The 22197-nt window shown below is 37.9% G+C and overlaps 2 protein-coding genes across 2 annotated transcripts in view; both read right to left on the bottom strand.

The window, feature by feature from the left end:
- The window catches only part of LOC139728357 (lactadherin-like), a 34615-nt gene extending 18962 nt beyond the window's left edge, over window positions 1-15653 (bottom strand). The window contains exon 1 of the mRNA XM_071639302.1: window positions 15578-15653. Coding sequence (XP_071495403.1) covers window positions 15578-15653 — 76 coding nt within the window. The remainder of the gene's footprint in view (window positions 1-15577) is intronic.
- A 176-nt stretch (window positions 15654-15829) lies between these two features.
- On the bottom strand, window positions 15830-20081 carry LOC139728358 (histamine N-methyltransferase-like). Its single transcript, XM_071639304.1, has 4 exons — window positions 19874-20081; window positions 18782-18990; window positions 18663-18738; window positions 15830-16200 (listed from the first exon to the last, which is right to left on the bottom strand). The coding sequence occupies exons 1-4, from the start codon at window positions 20079-20081 to the stop codon at window positions 15830-15832; spliced, it is 864 nt and encodes a 287-aa protein (XP_071495405.1).
- Window positions 20082-22197: the final 2116 nt, after the last annotated feature.

A 22197-nucleotide genomic window follows, 5' to 3' on the forward strand; every position in this document is an offset into this window, starting at 1 on the left:
CAGGGAAACCCGTGCACAAGAAAAGGGAATATTCATTATTGTCGGTGAGGACCTGAAATTTGATTAAATGCCCGTATCAGTGGACCTACTGCAGCAATTTAATTGTCACTCTAGTAATCAACATAATTGCAAGAGTATTGGACTATTAACAATCATTGATAAGCTTTTTCGACAAAATCAACCAATTTCAATCAACCAATACCATTATCACTGCAGACCTATGAAATTATAATGTGTTATTTTGATACCAGTCATTAAAAAAAGTGGTGATCACCTTTTAGATTATCTTTTCTATTTCCACGTACGTGATGAGTATATGATTAAAGGAGGAACTATGGTGAATATTATCCTCGTTATTTTCATTGCTATAATCCTTATTAATTGGAACGTTAATCATTTTAAATTCCTTTTTACCATTTCCACCACAGAAAAGTTAATGACCAAAAATAAACACAAACAAACAAACAATCCAAAACAAAACCCGAAGTATTTTCTGATTTCATTCCCTGCAAATGCGTTCTTTCCAGCGTATGTAAGAAATTCGCACTGAAAATCATTTATCTGTACAGTGGACTTCCATTATAATAAAGTACTTGGGACCGGCGGTTTTCTTTCGTTATATCGAAATTTCGTTACAACCAAACGAATGAACAATAAAACAGAAACGGTGTGTAACTTTGCATCCTGAATTTTTCACTTCGTTGTCACCACAATTTCGATAGAACGGGAGTGCACTGTACAGATAAGTATGTCCATTAGATGGCGTTGTTGTAAACATACCTAGTATATGAATGAAACTGCAGGATCCAACGAGGAGAATCAGCACAACCTGGCATGAAATTGCAAAGACTTGGCATGTTTTGCTGGAGCCGGCATACATAGGATTCACATCACGAGATTGACAACAACGAGTCATAAAAGATCACGCGGCTTATATAATCATAGAGCTAATGAACTAGGGGAGAAAAGTTATAACAAGGCCCACGAGCGTGACATCAATTTTAAGTAGGTCCAAGAGCTATACGGTCAATAAGCTACACACTAGGCAAAAAAAAAAAAAAAAAAAAAACATGTCCTCACGCTTAACATTACATTACGAGGCTTAGTGTACGTAATGTCAAGCTCAAGGACTCTTAACCTATGTAGTCTGGGTGCCAGAAGCTAAACCTTGTTTACAATCCACCCAATGCATTTGAATGGTTTTGCCTTATTTCGGGGGTGTTTTCATCCTAATCTGGATGAGGCAACTCTTGTATCCTGGAGAGTTTTGAAATATTCACGATGGCCTCCAAAATTTTCCGCAAAAAATGAAGATATTCTCATGCACTTCCTTCTAATGGTGAACAATTGAAAACAATTGGTGGTTTTTAACTATTTCGAGGATGCTGAAGCCAAATCTGAATGAAGCAATTACTCTTGCATCCTAGAGGGTTCTGTGATATTCAAGATGGCCGCCAAAATGACCACCAAAATTAAATGGAAATTTCCATGTTTGTCCTTCAATAAGAAATGAAAATTTGGAATCAATTGATGGTTTCATCTTATTTCGAGGGTGCTGAATCCGAATCTTGTAAGATGCCTCTCTTGCATTCTTGGGAGTTTTGACACAATATCCAAGATGGCCGCCAAACATGGACGCCAAAATGGCCGTAAAAAAAAAAAAAAAAAACTTCAATTCTCATTCATTTCCTTCTAAAGGGTAAAGATTGATAACACTTGACTGCAACCATGACCAATATAGTGCACTGTAGATATTAATATGCGGGTGATTTCAAAACATTCTGCCTTTATGTTCGTAATTACTATTAATTGTTACCTCATGTTGTGGTTTGTTTGTTTGTCTGTTTTTGTTTAAACGACGTGTTACCTGCGTGTTTTTTCGTCATCTCGTGATATATATGAAGAGTCTGTTTGCAAAAACCGATAAGTTCATATTTGCCAAATGGAGATATTTGCGATTAAAGGTCAAGAAAAACAGAGAGAATGATAAGAACATTTTTGCTTCTTTTGACCATAACTTCAAAAATTTACCTTTATATTAAGTGACCAATATATCATTTAAAAGGTATTATTTTGTACTTTGTGACAGATACCGTACTTCAAAATCTTCAAAAATGGACAAAAATCGGTTTTTGCGAACAAACTCTTCATATATATATATATATATATATATATATATGAATAATTATATATGTATATCATGCGGAAAATGAGACACAAGTACCAAAATGTCCAATTGTGACCCTGCATCATGCACAAAACCAACAAAAAGTCGCTGGACATGGAATTTTACTTAAGGGAAGATTCTTAAAGAGCAAACTCTAAGCTCTAAAGATGTATAACTCAATTCAAATGGACTCCCCTAAGCTACTAGTATCTGAATAATAGAAAGAAAGCACACGCTCGGGAAAAGTGTTAACTGAGAAAGAGGCTCTAACGTACAGGGTCTATTCAAGCGCTTAATCGTTACTAAGCCGTGGTAGCTGTTCAATGAAAGGGACAAAACACAGGATGTAACCACCGGAGCAACAGCAATGAAGAAATTATTCGATTAAGCTAAAATTAAGTATGTTGTATTAACACATTCTGTCCATGATTAATGCCAACTTTCAAAGCAGTAGGGTTATCCTTTCAAAAGTTATTAGACGTTATTAGAAGTGAAGAGTGTGCAAAGCATTTCAAGAAATGAAAAGGGGACTCTAAGACATACCCAATCTTTCTATTCTCCCCCATAAACGGGTTGTAGAAAAACTGCTAAAAACACTCTTTCTCATAAATGTTATGATCCCAAACTAAAGAATAATGTAGAAGAAGGAAATCTCTTTCAGAAAATTTGAAAAACTCAATATTGACTCAGTTGACCCATTTCACCTTTTTTTGAGTCGTCACGTAGAATCAAGGGGTGCGACTTTTTGTTCGTTTTGTGATGCACGGTCACAATTGGTGTCTTGAGCAATGTATTCTTGACCATGAATATTAACAGAGTAACCAATTTTTATTGTTAATGGATTAAGTAATACTGGGGAATATCATTTAATTTTTCTTCTCTAATTCTTCAAAACTGACAGTGTTCAAAACTTCTGAATGTAGAAAAAGAGTATAATCTTTCAATTATTTCATTCAAACGCTTCTGTAGTCTTTAACGGTTTATTGCTGGAACACCATTATTGTACCATCTCCAAGATATCCGATGGAGTTGGTTTCACAGTAAGTTTAAACTGGGATTGAAGAACTACAATATGCTTTCGTTTGTTAGCAATGTAGAGTTGGGTTTATATTTTGCGATTTTCATAGAGACAAAAACCTGAAATCTTTCTCTCCACACGAAAAAAAAAAACTGGCTAATATTTTGATGGTGCCAGACAGACATGACATCTCAAAAAGTTTCAGTGAATTGTATGTTGATGGTAAGCAAAAACAAAACAACAAAACTGACAAAAGAAAAATATGAGGACTATGGTACACAAGGAGGAACCTCATGTGTGGGAAAAAAAAATGATAAAGTGGCAAGGGCCAGATTGAGCCACAAAACCAAGAGTGCACCTATCTGCTCAATTCTCATGAGGGTCATGATATGAATATCAGATCTACAGAAAACTTAAGCTTTTAGGGAGTGACAAGTACTTTTCGGACGGGAGTTGGAGGAGTGGATCAAAACAGATCAAAACAAATTGAAGCAAATATGACTAAATTTGTCAATTCAGAGAAATCCACTTCTTTAACGATCTCTGCATGACAGTAAACTTTGTCAAGAACTGATATAAGCAAAAATATGTTTCTTATTTCGAGACAGTTCAACGGTGCACGAAACTCATTCCACAACTTAAGAATGATGGTCACACTGACAGTCATAACTAACAACATTTGAATCAGACAGAAAGGTTTTATTAAGAATAAGATCTGCTGCTTAGCCATCAGTGATTGCTTTCTGAACAGAAATGTGTCAAACACTTCGAATAGCTAATGTAGGGTAAGTAAACAGATCGTGAGGGCTACGTTGATGACCATTTTATTTTTTGCAAGTAAACTGTTATGTCTTTTTAACAGGATAGAATAATTGATCATAATCTCTGTGTTCGTATCATCTAGTGTCAGATCTTCTTTCTTCCAGAGTGGATGCTAATAGCATCCTTTCAGTACGCGTGAATGCATCCTTTTAGGCATACGTTCTTGCGATATTCTGAGCACTGTTTCATAAAGCTGTTCGTAAAGTTACGAACAACTTACGAGCGACTGGTGATCAAAGATCAGATGTGCTATACTTATCAGAGTTTCCATAATTCACACAGGAGCTGATCATCAGTCACTCGTAAGTCGTTCGTAACTTTCTCTATCTCGTAACAATCTCTATTTTCTTCCTTCAACTGCATCTTGCACTCTCACCTGCAACTGCACTGCACTCACCTGATCACCTTCCTCCAAGAGAGTTATGTCGTTGGATAGTCATTTTATGAGGCCTCCATCCATTTCAAGCTTAATCGCATATGATGGTGGTCTCCTGCATTCAATGATCTCTGTTTTTTACTGAAAAATACTGTATATCTTATTTTATGTTTCTGTGTATCTACATTGCTCAATGCAATCACCTATGTGTATCTATTTATGTACTGTTATCGATTTATTTCACTGCACTTGTTATTCTTTGTCTTTGTACTTTTTGAAGTTTGCATTCAAATTGCATCTGATTGAATGCAGAAATAAAAGCAAGCAAGCAAACAAACAAACAAACTTTACAAACAGCTTTATGAAACACCCCCTATAGTGTATATAAACATAGTAGGCTATTTTGCATACCATTTTAACTGAATGGACGCATTTGTCAAGTAGCAATAATCTATGCTCTCAAGGATGCAAGACATCAGTCAAATACGAATTCGTTGGATTTTGCCTGCAAATATGGTAATCTCGGATGCGAGAGATCCAATCCAATCATCCAGTTTCGTTTTAAGCACACTCGGAATAGTGAAAACCTTCTTTTTTTTCACCATTTAGAAGAAAATTAATAGAAATTCAATGTTTTGGTGGCCATCGTTCAAATCTCAAAACCTTCAAGGATGCATATCAAGCACTATCAAAATAGGATGAAACTACATTTGCTTTCAAATTTTCACCATATTTCGACATTTCCGGGTTGTCGTTGTTCTTTTTTTTTTTGGCAGCCATGTTGTATATCTCAAAATCTCCGAGGATATAAGAGTTGCATCATCCTGATTTGGACTCAGCATCCTTGAAGTAGCGTAAAATCATCGAGTGATTTCAATTTTCACCATTTGGAAGGAAATAAATGTGAGTTTCAGTTTTTGGTGGTAATTTTGGCGGCCATATCTCAAAACCTTAGGGTGCAAGAAATGCTTTATCCAAATTCGTAGTAAGCACCCTTAAAACAGGATAAAAGCTTCTACACACACACATATATATATATATATATATATATATATATATTAATTTTCATTATTATGAAGGAAATACATTGGAATAAATATGTTTTTGATGGCAATTTTGGCGGCCTCTTGAATATTTTCAAGAGCAAGACTTGCATCATCCAGATACAGCACCCCCGAAATAGGGTAATACATATACATGGACCTCATTTGCCTATTTTATATTATGGACCTTTTTAACTCTTGGGTGTATGACTCATGGACCTTTTCTCAATGTTTAGCTCGTGGGTGGAATAATTCATAGGTGCTAGGCTCTTAGGATGACCTCAAGCAAACGGTTCTCCCTCCAGCCCTTTACCTATTATAAAGTAAATCAGTTCTGGCAATGACAAGTTATTTCTGTGGAGGTTAATCGCAACTTTTTACTGAATTGTATAGATCTTCAAAATATCACTCTATTGAACCAGTCTAAATTGTTGTGCATAGATTGTGTAAGCTTATGTATAGACAAAACATTCCGTTCGAATCTAGATCTATATGAAATCATTCTTAATTGCACACATCCTTCTCTATCGACGGACGACATTTCCCCACTTTCAACTGCAGTAACGCCACGTCCTTATTGCAGAACGCATTACCTTTACGGGTTTTTTTTTTTTTACTGTTTTCATGTTATATCATCGGGGACGATGATTTTACTGAATTGAAAGTAACTCATGTATTGATTTGCATGTCATACTTTTTGCACACTTTGTATCAAATATTGTATTCTATTTAATTACCACTGCAGTCAAATGCAGGAAAACAGAATCAAATCAATATGTGTGCCTGAATATCATTTGTGACTGTGCATCACAAAAGGTCGCACCCATTGATTTTACGTGAGGACTCAAAAAAGGTGAAATGGGTCAACCGAGTCAAACTTGAGTTTTTCATATTTTCTGAAAGAGCTCTTCTTCTTCGACACTATTTTTTACTTTAGGATCATAACTGCATGAATGGGAAGGTGTGTTTTCAACAGTTTTTCTACAACCTTTTTTTTTGGGGGGGGGGTAGAATGATCAGGTATGCCTTAGAGGGCCCTTGAAATCCTTTGCGCACGCTTCGCTTTCTAGTCTAACAACTTTTGAAATGATAACGCTATTGATTTGAAAGTTGGCATTAATCATGAACAAAATGTGTGAATAAAAAATCTTGAATTTCAGCTAAATCTGATGATCCCTTCATTGTTGCTGCTCCGGAGGTTTACATCCTGCGTTTCGTCCCTTTCATCGTACAGCTAGCACGGCTTTGTAAAGATTAAGCGCTTGAATCTGAACTTAAGAGCCTCTTTTCTCATTTCACAATTTTCCAGAGTGTGTGCTTTCTTATTTGGATAGGTTTAAGGAGTTCATTTGAATTGAGTTAGACTCTATGCATCATTTTAAAGCTTAGAGTCTGTTCTTTCTGAATCTGCATTTGCCTAAATTCATGTCTGGTGACTTTTTGTTTGTTTTGTTATGCATGGTCATATTATACAATCACAGCAAAAAAAAAAGAAATATAAAAACCCGAAAAAATCGCGACAAGTAATACATTTGCATAAAACACGAATAATTGTACTTGCTTCTGGAGTGTTGCCTCTGTGGTTCTCATTGTAAAATTTCATCATGGGTGCATGACTAATAAGATAATGATATACAGTCAAACCTGTCTTAGTAGCCACCTGTCTATAGAGGCCATGTGCTCACAGCGGCCACTGGAAAATCCCCGCAAGAAACTGCTGTATGAATTGACCCTTTATATAACGGTCACTTGCCAACGCGGTCAGCGGCCATTCATTTTGTATATCGTGGTGAACATCTATTACTGCATATAACGGCCACAAAAAAAAAAAAAAAAAAAAAAAAAAAAAACTAAAGCTGAACCATTAAATCAGCTGTGAATACTTTGGCTGCTACCAAGCCCTAGCTCAGTCTCAATCGTACAGACATGATTGACAAACGTCGTCTTACCACTATAACATGACTAGGACCCTATATCTAGGCTTTAGTAATGCAGCCCTGAATCAACGAGATGCTACAAATGAAGAGACAGCTCCTAATAACATCTTAGAATTTTACCGAAATGCTGACTAATCATTAACATCCATTTCAATAAGGACAATGGGATACTTGTCTGGGTATTGCTTGTTGTTGTTTACGTAAGTTTGCACTTGCACAAACTCGTGAACTCCATTCATGCAAAACCGGTATAGAACCAGGTCCTTATGTTCGAAATAGATCAGAAGTTGGCTAAAAGAACATTTGAAATGAAGTAACTTCTACAACTTTAAAGGACAAGTTCACCTTCATATACATGTGGATTGAGTGAAGGCAACAATGTTAGTAGAACACATCAGTGAAAGTTTGGGGAAAATCCGACAATCCGTTCAAAAGTTATGAATTTTTAAAATATCTGTACAATCACTGCTGGAGGAGAAGACTACTACAGTGTATGATGTCACATGCGTACAACGATATAAGGAAAATAAAAAGAGAATTTCACAAAACTTGACTTTTTTAATAAAGTGCACATTTCCTCGACTTGTTACTGACTTAGGGGTAATATTATTCCCCCTGACTTCTGAAAGAGAGAAGTCGAGGGTTTTTTTATTATGTGAGAAAAGTGAGAATATCTTGAATTTTCTTTATACTTTCTTTATATAGTTGTACTCATATGACATCACAAGCTATAGTAGTCTTCTCATCAAGCCGTGACTGAGCAGAAACTTCAAAAATTCATAACTTTTGAACGGATTGTCCGATTTTTCTCAAACTCTCATTGATGTGTTCTACTAATATTGCTGCATTCACTCAACCCTCATGTCTATGAAGGTGAACTTGTCCTTTAAAATCCCCATATTATACCTGCTCATCAAAACTTTTTTGCTGATTTGTTTGTTTATTTTTGAGGAAAAATGGTATTACTTGCTCTTTTGCAACGCAAGTGCTGAAATTTTTAACAAAATGACCACCGATCTGTCTATAGCGGAGTGGCCACTATTGTCGTTTCCGGATGGCCGCTATGAAGAGGTTTGAATGTATAGCATTTCACATAAAAAATTAAACGTTGACATTATCGTATTGCCTCATAATATTGTAAATATCATTACAATGTTTTATATGTGACTTCATAGATCACAACTATGTAGTGACTAGGCCCTGCGACTATCAGTCATTACATTATGATCCGTGAAGTAATGGGCACATGATCTATGCCGATTTTTTGATGGAGGAGTATTATGTTTTAAATAGATCATAGCAGAAAATGATTGCCACAGATGAAAGACAAGAAAGACATGGATACATTGTCCACATGTATCAATGCTGCTTCAGCATCTACATCATTCTATCCTTGAATCATTCTTAAGTTACGAAAACGCAATTAGAAATCATGTGCTCAAACTCTGTTTCTTTGTAATACTTCAAGTCAGATCATTCACATTTTCCTGGTTTCTTGTGAAAACAACCTCTGAAGTCTTGTCTCGAAATATGCTTACGCGTCAAGTTGACTTTCACATTTATCATCGGACTTGAAATTGCGGTGTAATTATTTCAGTGGATAAAGAAGTTCTATCTGATTTTGATAGATGCCTATTTCCTGCCAAGAAGAGCTTTTCTTTACCTTGTTAATTTAAGTTTTGTCATCGTAGATTTGATTTGCAGATTCCGCCTATGTTTCATTAAAGCCAAGGATAAAGTAATCTCCGGTTCGTACGAGACATTTCTTTAACAGAAAAACATGACCACATAGACACCTTATTTTTGCAAGCTTGACTTACCTTAAAGATGTCCATGGTGATTCAAATCACTGGTCTTGTTGCAGGTTTAATCGGATTTTTCCAGTCACAATCGTTTAAGCCAGATGAAAGGTGCCACATCCAGAAGTATCACATTCCGGAACAAGGAGTAGTAAGCTATTGTTCGGCTCGATTCATTTTGTTTTAAAATATATGTGTCATCCTTTGGCGGGAAGAAACCACTTCCCGATCAACAATAGCTGCTCATTAATAGCTGCTCATTTCACAGATCGACTACTCGCGCTTTCCCTCGAAGCCATGGCAACGTATTCAACCAGGAAAGGTCAGCTGATTAGTGTTTTATTTATCAGCCCTTCCGCTAGGTCCCTGGTGCGCCCGAGCATAAATAGGCGCGTTAGAAGTGATACTCATTACAGACCTACATTAACCTTGCCTGGTGTTAACTTATTCAGACTCTCGATCACATATTCTACACCTGAATGCAAAGTGAACTGTCGTACTCATTGCCATTCAACCATATAATTTTCACAAACACGGCCCATAATCATCTCTGGCAAGAAGTTATTACTCCATTATTCCTGGTGCTATGTAATTCCGTGATATATTCCCTCTTCCGCTACTCGTTTTCACTGCACTTCAATTATCGACAAGCTAAACCAAGGCAATATCAATGAGGTAGAATGAGCCGGTAGCTATCGGTATAGATTCGGTTAAAACATTGCGTTAGATAACGCACGGAAATTCAAAAATAATGAAATTAATAGATATCTAACTCCAGGACCAAAGACTATACGTACTTTCCTTCCACAAATTGTAAAAGGTTGGTTTAAATGTTTCCTCATTTTTTTTTGAAGATTTGTAAAAACTTATGTCTCCAGAATGATAATAGTAATAATAACATGATGCTCATGAATGTAACCACGCACATTTACAATTTTGATAAATAAGAGTGATCTCCTTAAGACTTCTGAGCTCCAGACTCTTCAAAACTTGAGTCTAGTATGATATTTTATTCATTAGAAGAACACTTGAAAACAGCCAAACAATAGTAATTTAAGATTAGCCGCAACGTGAACTTTTTTGGGGGGGTTAATTTGTTTGCAGAGAATACACATTAATCTGTAGGCCTAATGCACGTAGTTCACATAAATTATTGATATTTTAAACATAAATTTTCATGAAGACCTATCTTGTCTTTTTTTCCCCGAATTTACCAGTTACAAGAAAAGTGTCGAGGGATAGTATACATTGATCTTTATTTGAACAATATCATGTACAGGTTTGTTTTGTGTGAACTGCATGGCTTTACAACCATAAAACGCCGCGGCTAAATATTGCGAAGCTGACGCGTATGACTAATTAATGAGCTGTGCAATAGCTACCATCGCTTAAGGCTCGAGATGTAATACTGTGTCTGGTTTAATATGCTGTTCCGAAACACACACACACACACACACACACCCACACACACACACACACACAAACAAACATGCGTGTGCACGCAATTAATTTATTCGTACCCTACAAGAAACTCAACAGATTTTCATTTACCTAATCCAAAATCCCTTAGAGCTCACAGTTCAGTGAGGCATCACGGGACCTGGTATGTGAAATGCTTTACCCGATTCCCTAAAGACACGAACATCTCTGTTTTCTTTTGAAACTAGTGTAGAGCAAATAAAACTCAATATTTCTAGTAAAATAAAGTATGCAAATTGATAGCATTTTGTTTATGTTTAAGTTTTAAACAAGGAAAAGTAGAAATTACGCGGTGCGTATAAATATATGTCCCCGCCGGAAGTACCATTTTGTAGCACAATGTACAATATAGGTCAAAAATCAAGGTCAAAGGTCAAAAAAGTCAAAGGTCAAAATTCTGTGTACAAGTTTTGAAGCCCTCACCTAGTGCCATCACATAAAGCAAACGGAATCGAAATCGGGTAAGAAATGGCCGAGTAGCATTTTGTAGCAAAATGTAAAATACAGGTCAAAAATCAAGGTCAAAGGTCAAAGAAGTCAAAGATCAAAATTCTGTGTAGAAGTTTTGAAGCCCTCACTTACTGCCCATCACATAAAGCAAACGGAATCGAAATCGGTTAGAAATGGCGAAGGAGCTAGCATTTTGTAGCAAAATGTACAATATAGGTCAAAAATCAAGGTCAAAGGTCAAAGAAGTCAAAGGTCAAAATTCTGTGTAGAAGTTTTGAAGCCCTCACCTAGTGCCATCACATAAAGCAAACGGAATCGAAATCGGGGTTAGAAATGGCAAAGGAGTAGCATTTTGTAGCAAAATGTACAATATAGGTCAAAGGTCAAGGTCAAAGGTCACACTGAAATTCTGTGTAGAAAGTTTCCAAAGCTCTCATGTAGTGCTATCATATAAAGCAAACAGAATCAAAATTGGCTCATAAATGACAGAGAAGTAGCAAATTGAACATTTTGATCACACACGGACGCACACACGTGACACCACGGACGCACACACGGACGCACGGGACGCACGGACACACACACGTACGGAGCCTGTTTCATAGTCCCCCTGCTCGAACTCGTTCGGCGGGGGACAATTATTAGTATTATTGTACTGATATACCCAAGAATAAATATATATTCTAAAATGGCCCTAACACAAACATTAAACTCACCTATTGCTCTCGCACAGCACTCACTCACATCTTCTTTTACCCTCTATAGCATATTGCTGCAATGTAGAACAACAAGAAAAGAATCTATACTTTCTGTGAGAGGGAAACCTGAGTTATATTTTCCGGTGAGGCCATCAGCCTAGTCAAGTTATGCTTATGCTGACGGTCTCCTGCTTCCTTATTCAATCAATGTACTGCCTTTATATTCTTTATATAACTATAAATGTTTTACAACGATTTTTGTTATGCATGTAGTATAAACAGCACTTGTTTTGTATTGCTCCTTTGTCATTTGGTTATGTTTGGCTTAAATTTGTCACATTGATGTTATTCATTTTTATTTGATTTGATTTGAGACAGCAAAAATCAAATACGAATGAACGAGCAATTACACAAAGCCTATGCAAGCTCACACACACACACACACACGTTATCATCAACATACGCAAACAAGCAGCGAGTCGATACGTTTTCAGGATATGGAATTGTGACAAAACGAATATGTTTCACACAGAAAAAAAAAACACGTAAAAGAGCTATGAGGGGCTACATAGGCGAATCAGCTTTGCAAATCAAATCAAAGCAGCAGCAATTAATATTTATCAGTAATAATGCATCTACTTCCATTCACACATCATGGCGCAGGGGGAACGTGTAGTTTTGTATCAATCACTCATTCTTAAGGCAGGATGAAGTTCGCCATTTTGTTTGAAGCGCCAAACGAGTTCATATTTTGTGATTCCACTCTATAGTAAACCCATCGTCTACACGGATACCCGTGGAGAACTATTATGATATTCATTTCCTTTTGAAGACCTTTATTATCCATCCGCGCCTCAAGCCAATCATATAGGGCACTTGTTCACTTTATATCTGATTAATTGCCCTTGATGACGCGTCCTCTATAAAAGAAAGCACGGCACGTTGAGGGCGGAGAAAGGAGAGTAAGCCCGTGATAGGGAAATTACCATGGTTACCACACGATCTTATTTTGGACGCCAAGAGGCTCTGTGCCGTCTTATGTTTTCTGATAATGTCATGGGAGGACGATTAAAATGACCATATAATACCTTCACCAACGTCGTCAAGTTGGTTAATTACAAGTTTCCTCTGTCAGTAAGGGTTTAGCGCCATCGTTCCTTTGCTGCTGTTTGCTTGCGTTTATTTCCATATTAAAGACAAATACCAAACTTTAACAAAAGTGACATCATGTGCATGTTATTGAAATTATGACAGAAACTTCGATGGATTTATTCCACAATCAGTAGGAGTGACAATATTCTGTGACTGTCACTTTTGGTCTTCCTTGTGTTTTACAAAAGAATGTTACCATGTTGTAGGACAGCATGGTATTGCAATCATCAACACAAGGCCGCAATATGAGTTGTCGTTATGAGTCTGGGGTTGCAGTTCACGAGCTACGACACTCATGAGTCGCACAGTCATCCCACGGATGGGAAAATAAGGCCCCAAAGTACCACACTAGGCAAATAGGCCTATTAATACGAGTTCGACACTAGGCAAACAAGGTCCACGTGTCCGACATTTGTTGTATTACGGGCCTTAATGTACCCCAGTGACGGTCTAGCTCATGTTTTTGGATTCTTTTCTTTTGTTTGGCTAGTGTCGGACTCGTGGACCTTAATTATTTGGTTTATAGTTTTATACTTATGGACCTTCTTTTTTTTTTGGGGGGGGGGGGGGGGGGGCTGGTATCGGTATCGCGGGAAAGATGACTCAGGCACAAGATTGCTTGTCAATGATTATGTGAGAATAAACATAAATGCGTATACATGTGGGATGCAAAACTTAAATCTAGCCTCATAATATAAGTTTAGATTATCCTTGATTAGCACGATACCTTCGATTTGAGTTGATTTACGTTGCTATGACATTTTTAAAAGTGCAATTCAGTCAGTAGATGTCGCCCTATCTCGCCTGGTCGAACTATTAACAAAGTGTATGTCGCCAATTCCACATATTCTTTTAAGGACGTCGACATGGTGAGATAATGTAAGTTGCCATGTCGTCATACACTTTTCGGGAAGTCGACTTGGGAAGATGCACTTTTCAGGAATTCGACTTGGCAAGGTGATGCATGTCGCCATGTCGACATTCTCATCTTAGGAAGTCGACTTGACGAGAAAGCATATGTAGCAAAGTTTACAGGTGGAAAGGGGGATTTACATTATCTTGACATGTCGACATTGGAAGAGTATGAGGCCGACTTGACAAGGGCAGGCACCAAGGTTCTCACTGAGGACCATGCGGGAGAAATCACACTGGCACTAATCAGATGGTCTGCAGCATCTGTCCAGTGGAGATGAGGGGGGGGGGGTGTCATCGCACGTGTTCACAAGTTACTAAGGACCTCCTTCAAGTCTTGATTTTGGATTCAAGATTCAAGATTCAAGATTCAAATTTATTTTTCATTTGCATGAAATAAACAGACAAATTATGTGCAATGCATAAGCAGAACATAGTTGTAATAATTGAAAAAAAAAACGTAAATTGACAAAATACATGTGAAAATGAGTAACAATGAAGAAAGTACAATTGTATTTTTTTTAGGTATTTACATATGCATATAGTACAAGAAAAATAAGGATTAGAATGGAAATGAAGGGTCCCACTTAAAAGCAGAGCTTGTGTGATGTAGGACCCTCAACAAATACATAAAACAACGAATAATTAATTAACGAAGCTACAAACTGATATAAAACAAAATCAAACGAACCAACGTTAACTGACATGAAATCAAGTTGGGGAAAATGGGAAAAAAAAAGAAGAAAGAAGAAAGAAAAAATCGTGGACGCAAGCAACCAACCAAACAGGGTGATTGACCAGCAAAACAGGGCGCACGTCACGAGTCCAACACCAACGGGTCATACAACCCACGAGTCGCATGACTCACGAGTCTTACAGCCCATGAGCTAATCACTAGGCAAATAAGGTCCATGAGTGCGGCAGAAGGCAAACGAGGCCCATGAGTCCGACACTAAGCAAAAAAGATCTAAAAGTCGAAAAAACAAAACAAAACAAAAGAACAGAAAACGAGTGCGAGACCGACATTACATAATGGGGCTTAAAGTGATGTTATATTATTGTTTGATGTGAGAATTCGGCTTTTAACTTTTTTCGAGATATTTAGAAATCACTCTTTGAAATATTAAAGAGCATAGAACTCTAAGTTGAATTCAAAGTTTATTGGATGAAAATGGGTTTTCAATTGACTGAGATATCCAAAAACAAAGGAAAACAAAGCGACTCTAATAAAAGGTAGGTTCCAGCTTTTATTAGGATCGCTTTGTTTTGGATATCTCAGCCAGTTCAAACTAAATTTCATCAAGTAAACTCATATTTCGTAATAAGTTTCTCATTATTTCGAAAAAGTTGTCATTAAAATGTTGGAAACTTACTAAAAACTCCATCTCAACCGGAACTATACCCACACCTTTAATGTGTGCAATGTTGATTTCGTGAGCCATTCTGAATGCTTTCAAAGGTCGGGCGGGGTGGCGTGCGCCTGTCATCCAGCTAATTTGGAGACAAGAGCGGGGGCATGGCTCAGTAGGTAGCACATCTACCTGCACATCCAAGGGTATTGGGTTTGATTCCCGAATGTCACTGAGCAATGTTGTGTGTAAGAGGCAATACACTCTGTCCCTCGTGTGTGAGTCAGCCACGACTGATGCGCATAAAAGATCCCACTTCATTCATTCATCGCACAGAGCAGGGTGCCAACCCGGTGTAGTGGTCCCACCACCTACCCACCCACACAAGAAAACGGGCGAATGCGATGCCGACCCCTCGCCCCAGGTGACTACAGGTATCAACCAGACCCATTGTGACATACGATTTAGATAATGAATGCTTTCAAACAGTCAAAAATACTGATACACAATTAACATATCCCCCCGAGTGATTCGGTGAAAGACAATAATGTTGGCTTTGCCAGATCATAAGCCACCCACGTCCCCCCAGGGAAAAAGAAACAAAGGGGATCCTCTTAGCAATTCCAGTCAATTCGCTGGTTTCTGAGCTATTACCGCCTCCCAGTCGTTCATGAAGAGGACGCGGTTGTCATGGAGTCTCTCAGAGACGGTCTCTGATGCAACACAATCCAGGTACTCGTGATAAAATTCGTCTCCGACCGTCTCCCTAAACTTTATGATGTGAGATATAAAATCAAGGAGGAGATCACTCTTCTCCGACGGACGATATGCATCGCGATAACACTCCGTCAAATCCACGCGGCATTTCCCCCGGTAAGTGCGAGAATCGATCGATAGCTTCTTGAAAGTATCGCGAATGCTTTTGGAAGATATCTGCCTGTTTCTCGAGTCCTGCAGGTCTGGATACCGGTTCCACAGATTGGCAGCGCCGCCATCGCCTGTAAAAAAAAGTAAAAATGAACAAATAAGTAAATAAAAGTAAAAGAAAACCGTAGGCCTGACATAAAGAGTAATCTTTGAGTAGCTCTAGTAACTGCGGGGGGAAAAACTCCTGCTGGAAAAAAAAAAATCAAAGTATCCCACGGTGTGTGAGAGACAGTGTGAACACAACGTGGACACTATGGCCCGAATTCACGAAGTTGGTGCAAATGAAACCATGGTTTAAACCATGGACAAAAACCATGGAGCGCCAAGTGTCGCATGGCATGTTTCGTTACGAAATTGGTCATTTCGTCGACAAAATGGCCGTTTCGTTAACGAAATTATCATTTCGTGGACGAAATGTTCATTTAGTTACAAAATGTTGTCATTTCGTTACAAAATAATCATTTCATCGACGAAATGACTGATTTCGTAACGAAACATTCCATGCGACACTTGGCGCTCCATGGTTATTGTCCATGGTTTAAACCATGGTTTCATTTGTGACCCTGCACCTCAAAACAAACAAAAAGTCGCCAGACATGAAATTTTAGTTAAAGGCATATTCTGAAAGAGCAGACTCTTAGCTTTAAAATGATGTATAACTGAAACCAATTTGACTCTCCTAACCTATCTAAATATTGGAAAGAAGGCACACACTCAGGAAAAGTGTGAACTGAGAAAAGAGGCTCTGAAGTACAGTGTCTATTCAAGCGCTTTATCTTTTACCAAGCCGTAATGGCTGTGCAATGAATGGGACAAAAAACAGGATGTAAACCACGGGAGTAACAACAATGAAGAGATTATCAGATTAAATTAAAATTGATCATGCCTTATTAACACATTCTGTCCTTAATTAATGCCAACTTCCAAATCAGTAGTGTTATCCCCTCAAAAGTTATAGGACTTGAAAGTGAAGAGTGTGTACAAAGTTTTTACGAAATGAAAACGGGATTCTAAAGACACACTTAATCACACTACTCTGCCAAATAATGTTCCAGAAAAACGGCTAAAAAGCACACTTTCCTGCCCGTTTTATGATTCCAAATTTTAGCATGATGTAGAAGAAGACTTGCTCTTTCAGAAAATATGAAAAAGTCAACATTGGCTCGGTTGACCCTTTTCACCTATAATTATTCAGTCCTCACACAAAATCAGTGTGTGCGACTTTTTGTTCGTTTTGAGGTGCACGGTCACATTTGTACCACCTTCGTGAATTCGGGCCATTGTGAACACAGAGTGAGTTCTCATCACGCTGCTAAATTCGAGCAATTTATCAGTGTCAAACCATTGTGAATCATCTATTCACAGTGCGACACAGAATATTACCATGTGAAGACTCTGTGGAAACCACACCACGGTGTGAAATCATCACCACACTGTTGAATTCGAGCGTTTTCACATAGTCGACTATGTGACCACACTGTGAACATACTGCGGGACACTGCGTTCTTTCCAGTAGGAAAGAATTTTGTGAAGCAAGTGACATGATTGTCTCCAAGTCTCGATGATTATAACATCATTTCAATTCAGCGAAGTTTTGTTTGGGTATTGAAAAAAAATGAACTGTGCACCAATGAGATGGTGCAGTTGGAACTTTGTTGATTATTTTTGAGAAATGCTTTATGTTAGCTTGTCACTTGTTATGGTTTATCATAGAATTGTAAGATTTGTACAAACGAAATTTTAAGCATGAATGTATGTGGCCCTGAAAGGGGCATACAGGGAGTATGGATAAGGCTTTTTCAGGGCCACATACATACGCAGAAAAGAATACGTGGTTGCACCGTTATTCTTTCTGCCACCCAACGTTCTACGGCAACGAAAACCTTCAAGAATTTCATTGCAAGTATGAATGAATGAAGATACTTTTTCCTAAACCGCAAATGCTTTTAACCAACGTCTCTTAACGTCTGGACGATTCAGTCCATATATCTTAAACGCTGTGGTCTGAGTCACTATCATACTGAGTATTATCATAGTGAAATTTCCGTTGATCTTTTAATTTCTTTGGTTTTTTTGTTTATATTGAAGGCATTCTTTACCATTTGCAGATTAACAAAAACACTTTGGTGCTTTGAAATAGTTCTAAAATGATAGTCAGTAAAAAAACCCAATGTAATAGTTTAAATCAGTATAATCAATGTCAAGTGTTTTTAATCATACAGAATGTGAACAACAGCTATAACAGAAGTGTTCCTAGACTAAACTGTCTACAGTTATGGTTTATCGAGGAAGATAGTGATATCTCCTTATATTTTAGGCTTTATTCCAAAATATTTACGTGGTAGGATGTTTTGTCATGCAACGGACCTACACATGACAAATGTGATATCTCGAACAATAACTTTCGTTAAATCACTGCTCCTAATCTGTACACAATGCCTTAAAGCTTTAATTAAGTTTGTAAAGGTCTACTACGTAATCCACCTGTGGCACCGTCACATCATTCGTGACATCAGTCTATGAGGAGTCTTACCGGCAACAAGGACTACCAAGAGAATCCCTCCTTCCTTGAGGCAGCTGTAGAGATACTCCAGGATATCTTCAGGATTCTCGATGTGATAGAAGGAATGGATGGCGTTGATGAAGTCATACTTGTTTGGAGTGGTCCCTGGCTGCTTCTTGTCTGCGATGCTGCTCAATTGTCATCTCGCGGAAGTCGACCTCAACGTTGTCCATTCCTGCTGTTTGAGATAAGCGGAGGCGGTATTTTGCCAACTGATCCGGTGACGGTTCCACTACCGTGTTGTGGATCTTCCCGAAGTAGGAGGCTAATGCCTGCATCATTTCTAATTCAGTCTCTCCTGCAGACGAGAAAAAGGTCTAGAACATAAAAGCAGTCTAACTATAACCTCTTTTATTTTCGTTAAAGTCGTTTCTTTGTATCAGTGAAAGGAGTGACGGGATTTGACTGTCAAGAGCCTGGTGAATCTATTACATAATATACAATATCATTCACAAAATGAACAGAGTTACATTCTATTCTTCAATATATCCTAAGCCACATTAGAGCAGTTCTTTTTTCATTACAAGAAATATAAAGTAATATAATAAACGATCGCTGCTTTGTGAAGTTTGCTTAAAAAGTCATTAACATTTGAAAGTGTGGTATTCTCATTTAAGTTTTTCTATTGAAATTTGCTGCTTAATGAAAAACTATAGAAATTAACTGACAAACGAAATCCTTTGGAAGGGCTGTACTATTTGTGTAAGTTTTTTTTTTATTGAACTAAAAAATTACAGGATCAAGATTTTTTTTTTCTTCTCAAGATGCCCAATATTATTGTCATCTGCATGGTAACTGGAAGTGTCCTTTCATCGACTTGGAAAATCATTGCTTTGAATGCTTTATATTATGTTGCAGAGTGTAATAGCTTTTTATTTCGCTTGGTGGGTAGTCATGGAATTGTTTAGTCAATGGCTACGCATAATCTATCCTTCTCCCCCTCACTTTCCTTTTTCCCACTCTCTCGAGATATGAAACAGTGTTGAGTGAGAGATACGGTACTATTAGACTGTCAGAGACGAACAAAGTGCCACAGGAATTGAAGAAAATACAGCCTGGTATACTAGCCAACCAATTAAGTTCGAAGCAACCACCAAATGCTTTGTGCCACCAAGGACATGCAGGGAGGTGAGAGAAAAGTCTCACCTAACTGAGACATTGCATTGAAGACATTTACATACCCGCTCCACTCCCAACACCTAGCATATGAAGAGGTTGATTCGACTTCCGATTGGCTGCCAGCCCGGTTGTGATGGTATCAAACCACTGCCTTGTTAACCCGTCCAGACGAATAGGATATCCGACGGAGTTATCGCAGTACACCTTGAAGCATTTGCGGTAGTGTGCCTTATCTTCATTCAGGTAACGAATTTGCTCCAGCGAAGCCATTCCCCAGGTATTGGTGCAAAAGCCACGGTTTGATATGCCAGGGTGTATGTCTAATTGTTCCTAGTACGCCTGCGAGTCGGAAGGTGATGGTATATCCTTCGTTCGAGTCCATGTCAGCTAGCGTTTCACATCGTTACTATTCTCCTTCAAGCTTGTTTTTGATAGGAAATTGGATATAATCTCAATTCAGAGTTCTCGGTGTATACCCCTCACTTATTACAGCTGCTGCAATGATCGATAAGCTGGATTAGAACCGTATACATTTTCACAGCTTCTCCATGAGTGAAACCGAAATAACGAACAAGGTGGCTACGGCTAGAAAAATAGGGGCACAGGACTATTGTCAACTTGCGCAACTTGCAGCTTGAATGCACTTTGACGCCCTCAACCGCGACGTTTGTGACCTGAAATATTTGATCCGAACATCAACAAACAGAGTAGATAGATGGGTTAGGACAACAGCAAGAAAAAAAAGTGTTAACATTAAGCAGGAGTGCATGATGCAGTTAGAAGACTTCTAGAACCTTGGTCAGTTTGGAACTGTTACAGCATATCTCTACGTTGTCAATTTCAAGTCGAACAGTTCTTCAAAACTTTACCCAATCTGACCACGGATGTTTAACATATCAACATTTAACCTTTCGTACATAATGACCTATTATTCCCTGGAACGTACAGGAATATTACTCTCATTACGAAACTTTCTAAATTATGTAAAATAGATCACTGCATGTTTATTTTTGTCCATCATAAGTTATGTTTTTTTTTTTAAGCCTAAAGACTTCTCTAAGAGACTTCTGTGTCAGAGAAGTAATTCCAACATACTTTCTTGGCCTTGGACTTCTTTCAAATTACGTAATTATATATTCTATCATAAAAACACCAAAAAAATAGTAGTAAAGGATAAAACTTAAGAAAAAAAAACGGACGGGCGGTTTCGGGCGGTTTAAGGAGTAATCTCACGCGCGTTTTCGGGCGGTTCATTTACGAATGGGTTAACTGAACTCTAAAATTTGTTTCATTTACCCTTTGTTCAAATGGTATACATTGTTGGAATGAGAGACTGATGTGTCTTCATATGCATCCTCTGCGACCCTCCAAACTGAGACAAGGATAACCAGCATTCAATCACTTATTAGTTGGCTATTCAAAGTTAGCCTGTTCGAATATGAACAAACATGACCCGGCAACAGCAAGGGTGTTGATCAAAAACAGGCACACGCATTTACAGTCATAGCAGTCCGACAATAGTCAAACCTGAAAAGAAAAAAAAAATAATAGTAATAAAAAGTAACAACAAATGAAACATGGAGAATATACAAGTGGTCCTTAAACAGTTTTTTCAGCAAAGAGTCCAAGAAATTAAAAAAGTAAATTACCTCATTGCATTGCTTCCTCTATTAAAGGACAAGTTCACCCTCATAAACATAAGGATTGAGAGAATGTAGCCAATAAAAGGAGCACCCGTCCATCTGAAAGTTTGAGGACCACTTCCCCGAACCCCGAAAAGTCTATGAATTCTTGAAGTATTGTAGTACACCCCGCAGTCAGTCTACTGCCACCAGCTAGTACACCTCAGCTGACACATCGCCGCTACACCAATCATAAGGAAACTATCAGAACCCTATCCACAAAATCCCCTCTACACAACCAAGTCTATCCTCCCTCATACGTTACCGACATCTCCCTTCAGGGTAATCTTATCCCCCCTGCCTTTTAGAAAGAGACAAGTCAGTCGCCCCTTTATTCAGCGACATAAGTGAAAATAAGTGAATCCTATACATTTCTTATCCTGTTGACGCATATGACTCACAAGCTGTAGTAGTCTCCTCATCCAGCGGTTCCAACACAAAAATTTTAAAAATTCATAACTATTGCATCGATTGTCCAATTTTCCTCAAACTTTCACTGATGTGTTCTACTAATGTTGTTGCATTTTCTCAATCCTTATGTTTATGAAGGTGAGGTGACTTGTCCTTTAATATTTCTTCTCCATCTATAAGTGCATGAAACTCGCTTTTGTTTTACCATTCTGGTGTGAAATAAATCACTTGTCATCTATATTTAGCAGCAATAAGCTCAATTAAACATTTGCTGCAAAGTGGAATGATCAAAC

Source organism: Diadema antillarum, unplaced genomic scaffold (genome assembly GCF_040938485.1).
Source record: "Diadema antillarum isolate AM-2024a unplaced genomic scaffold, OU_Dant_1.0 seq00000175_RagTag, whole genome shotgun sequence".
Lineage (NCBI taxonomy): Eukaryota > Metazoa > Echinodermata > Echinoidea > Diadematoida > Diadematidae > Diadema > Diadema antillarum.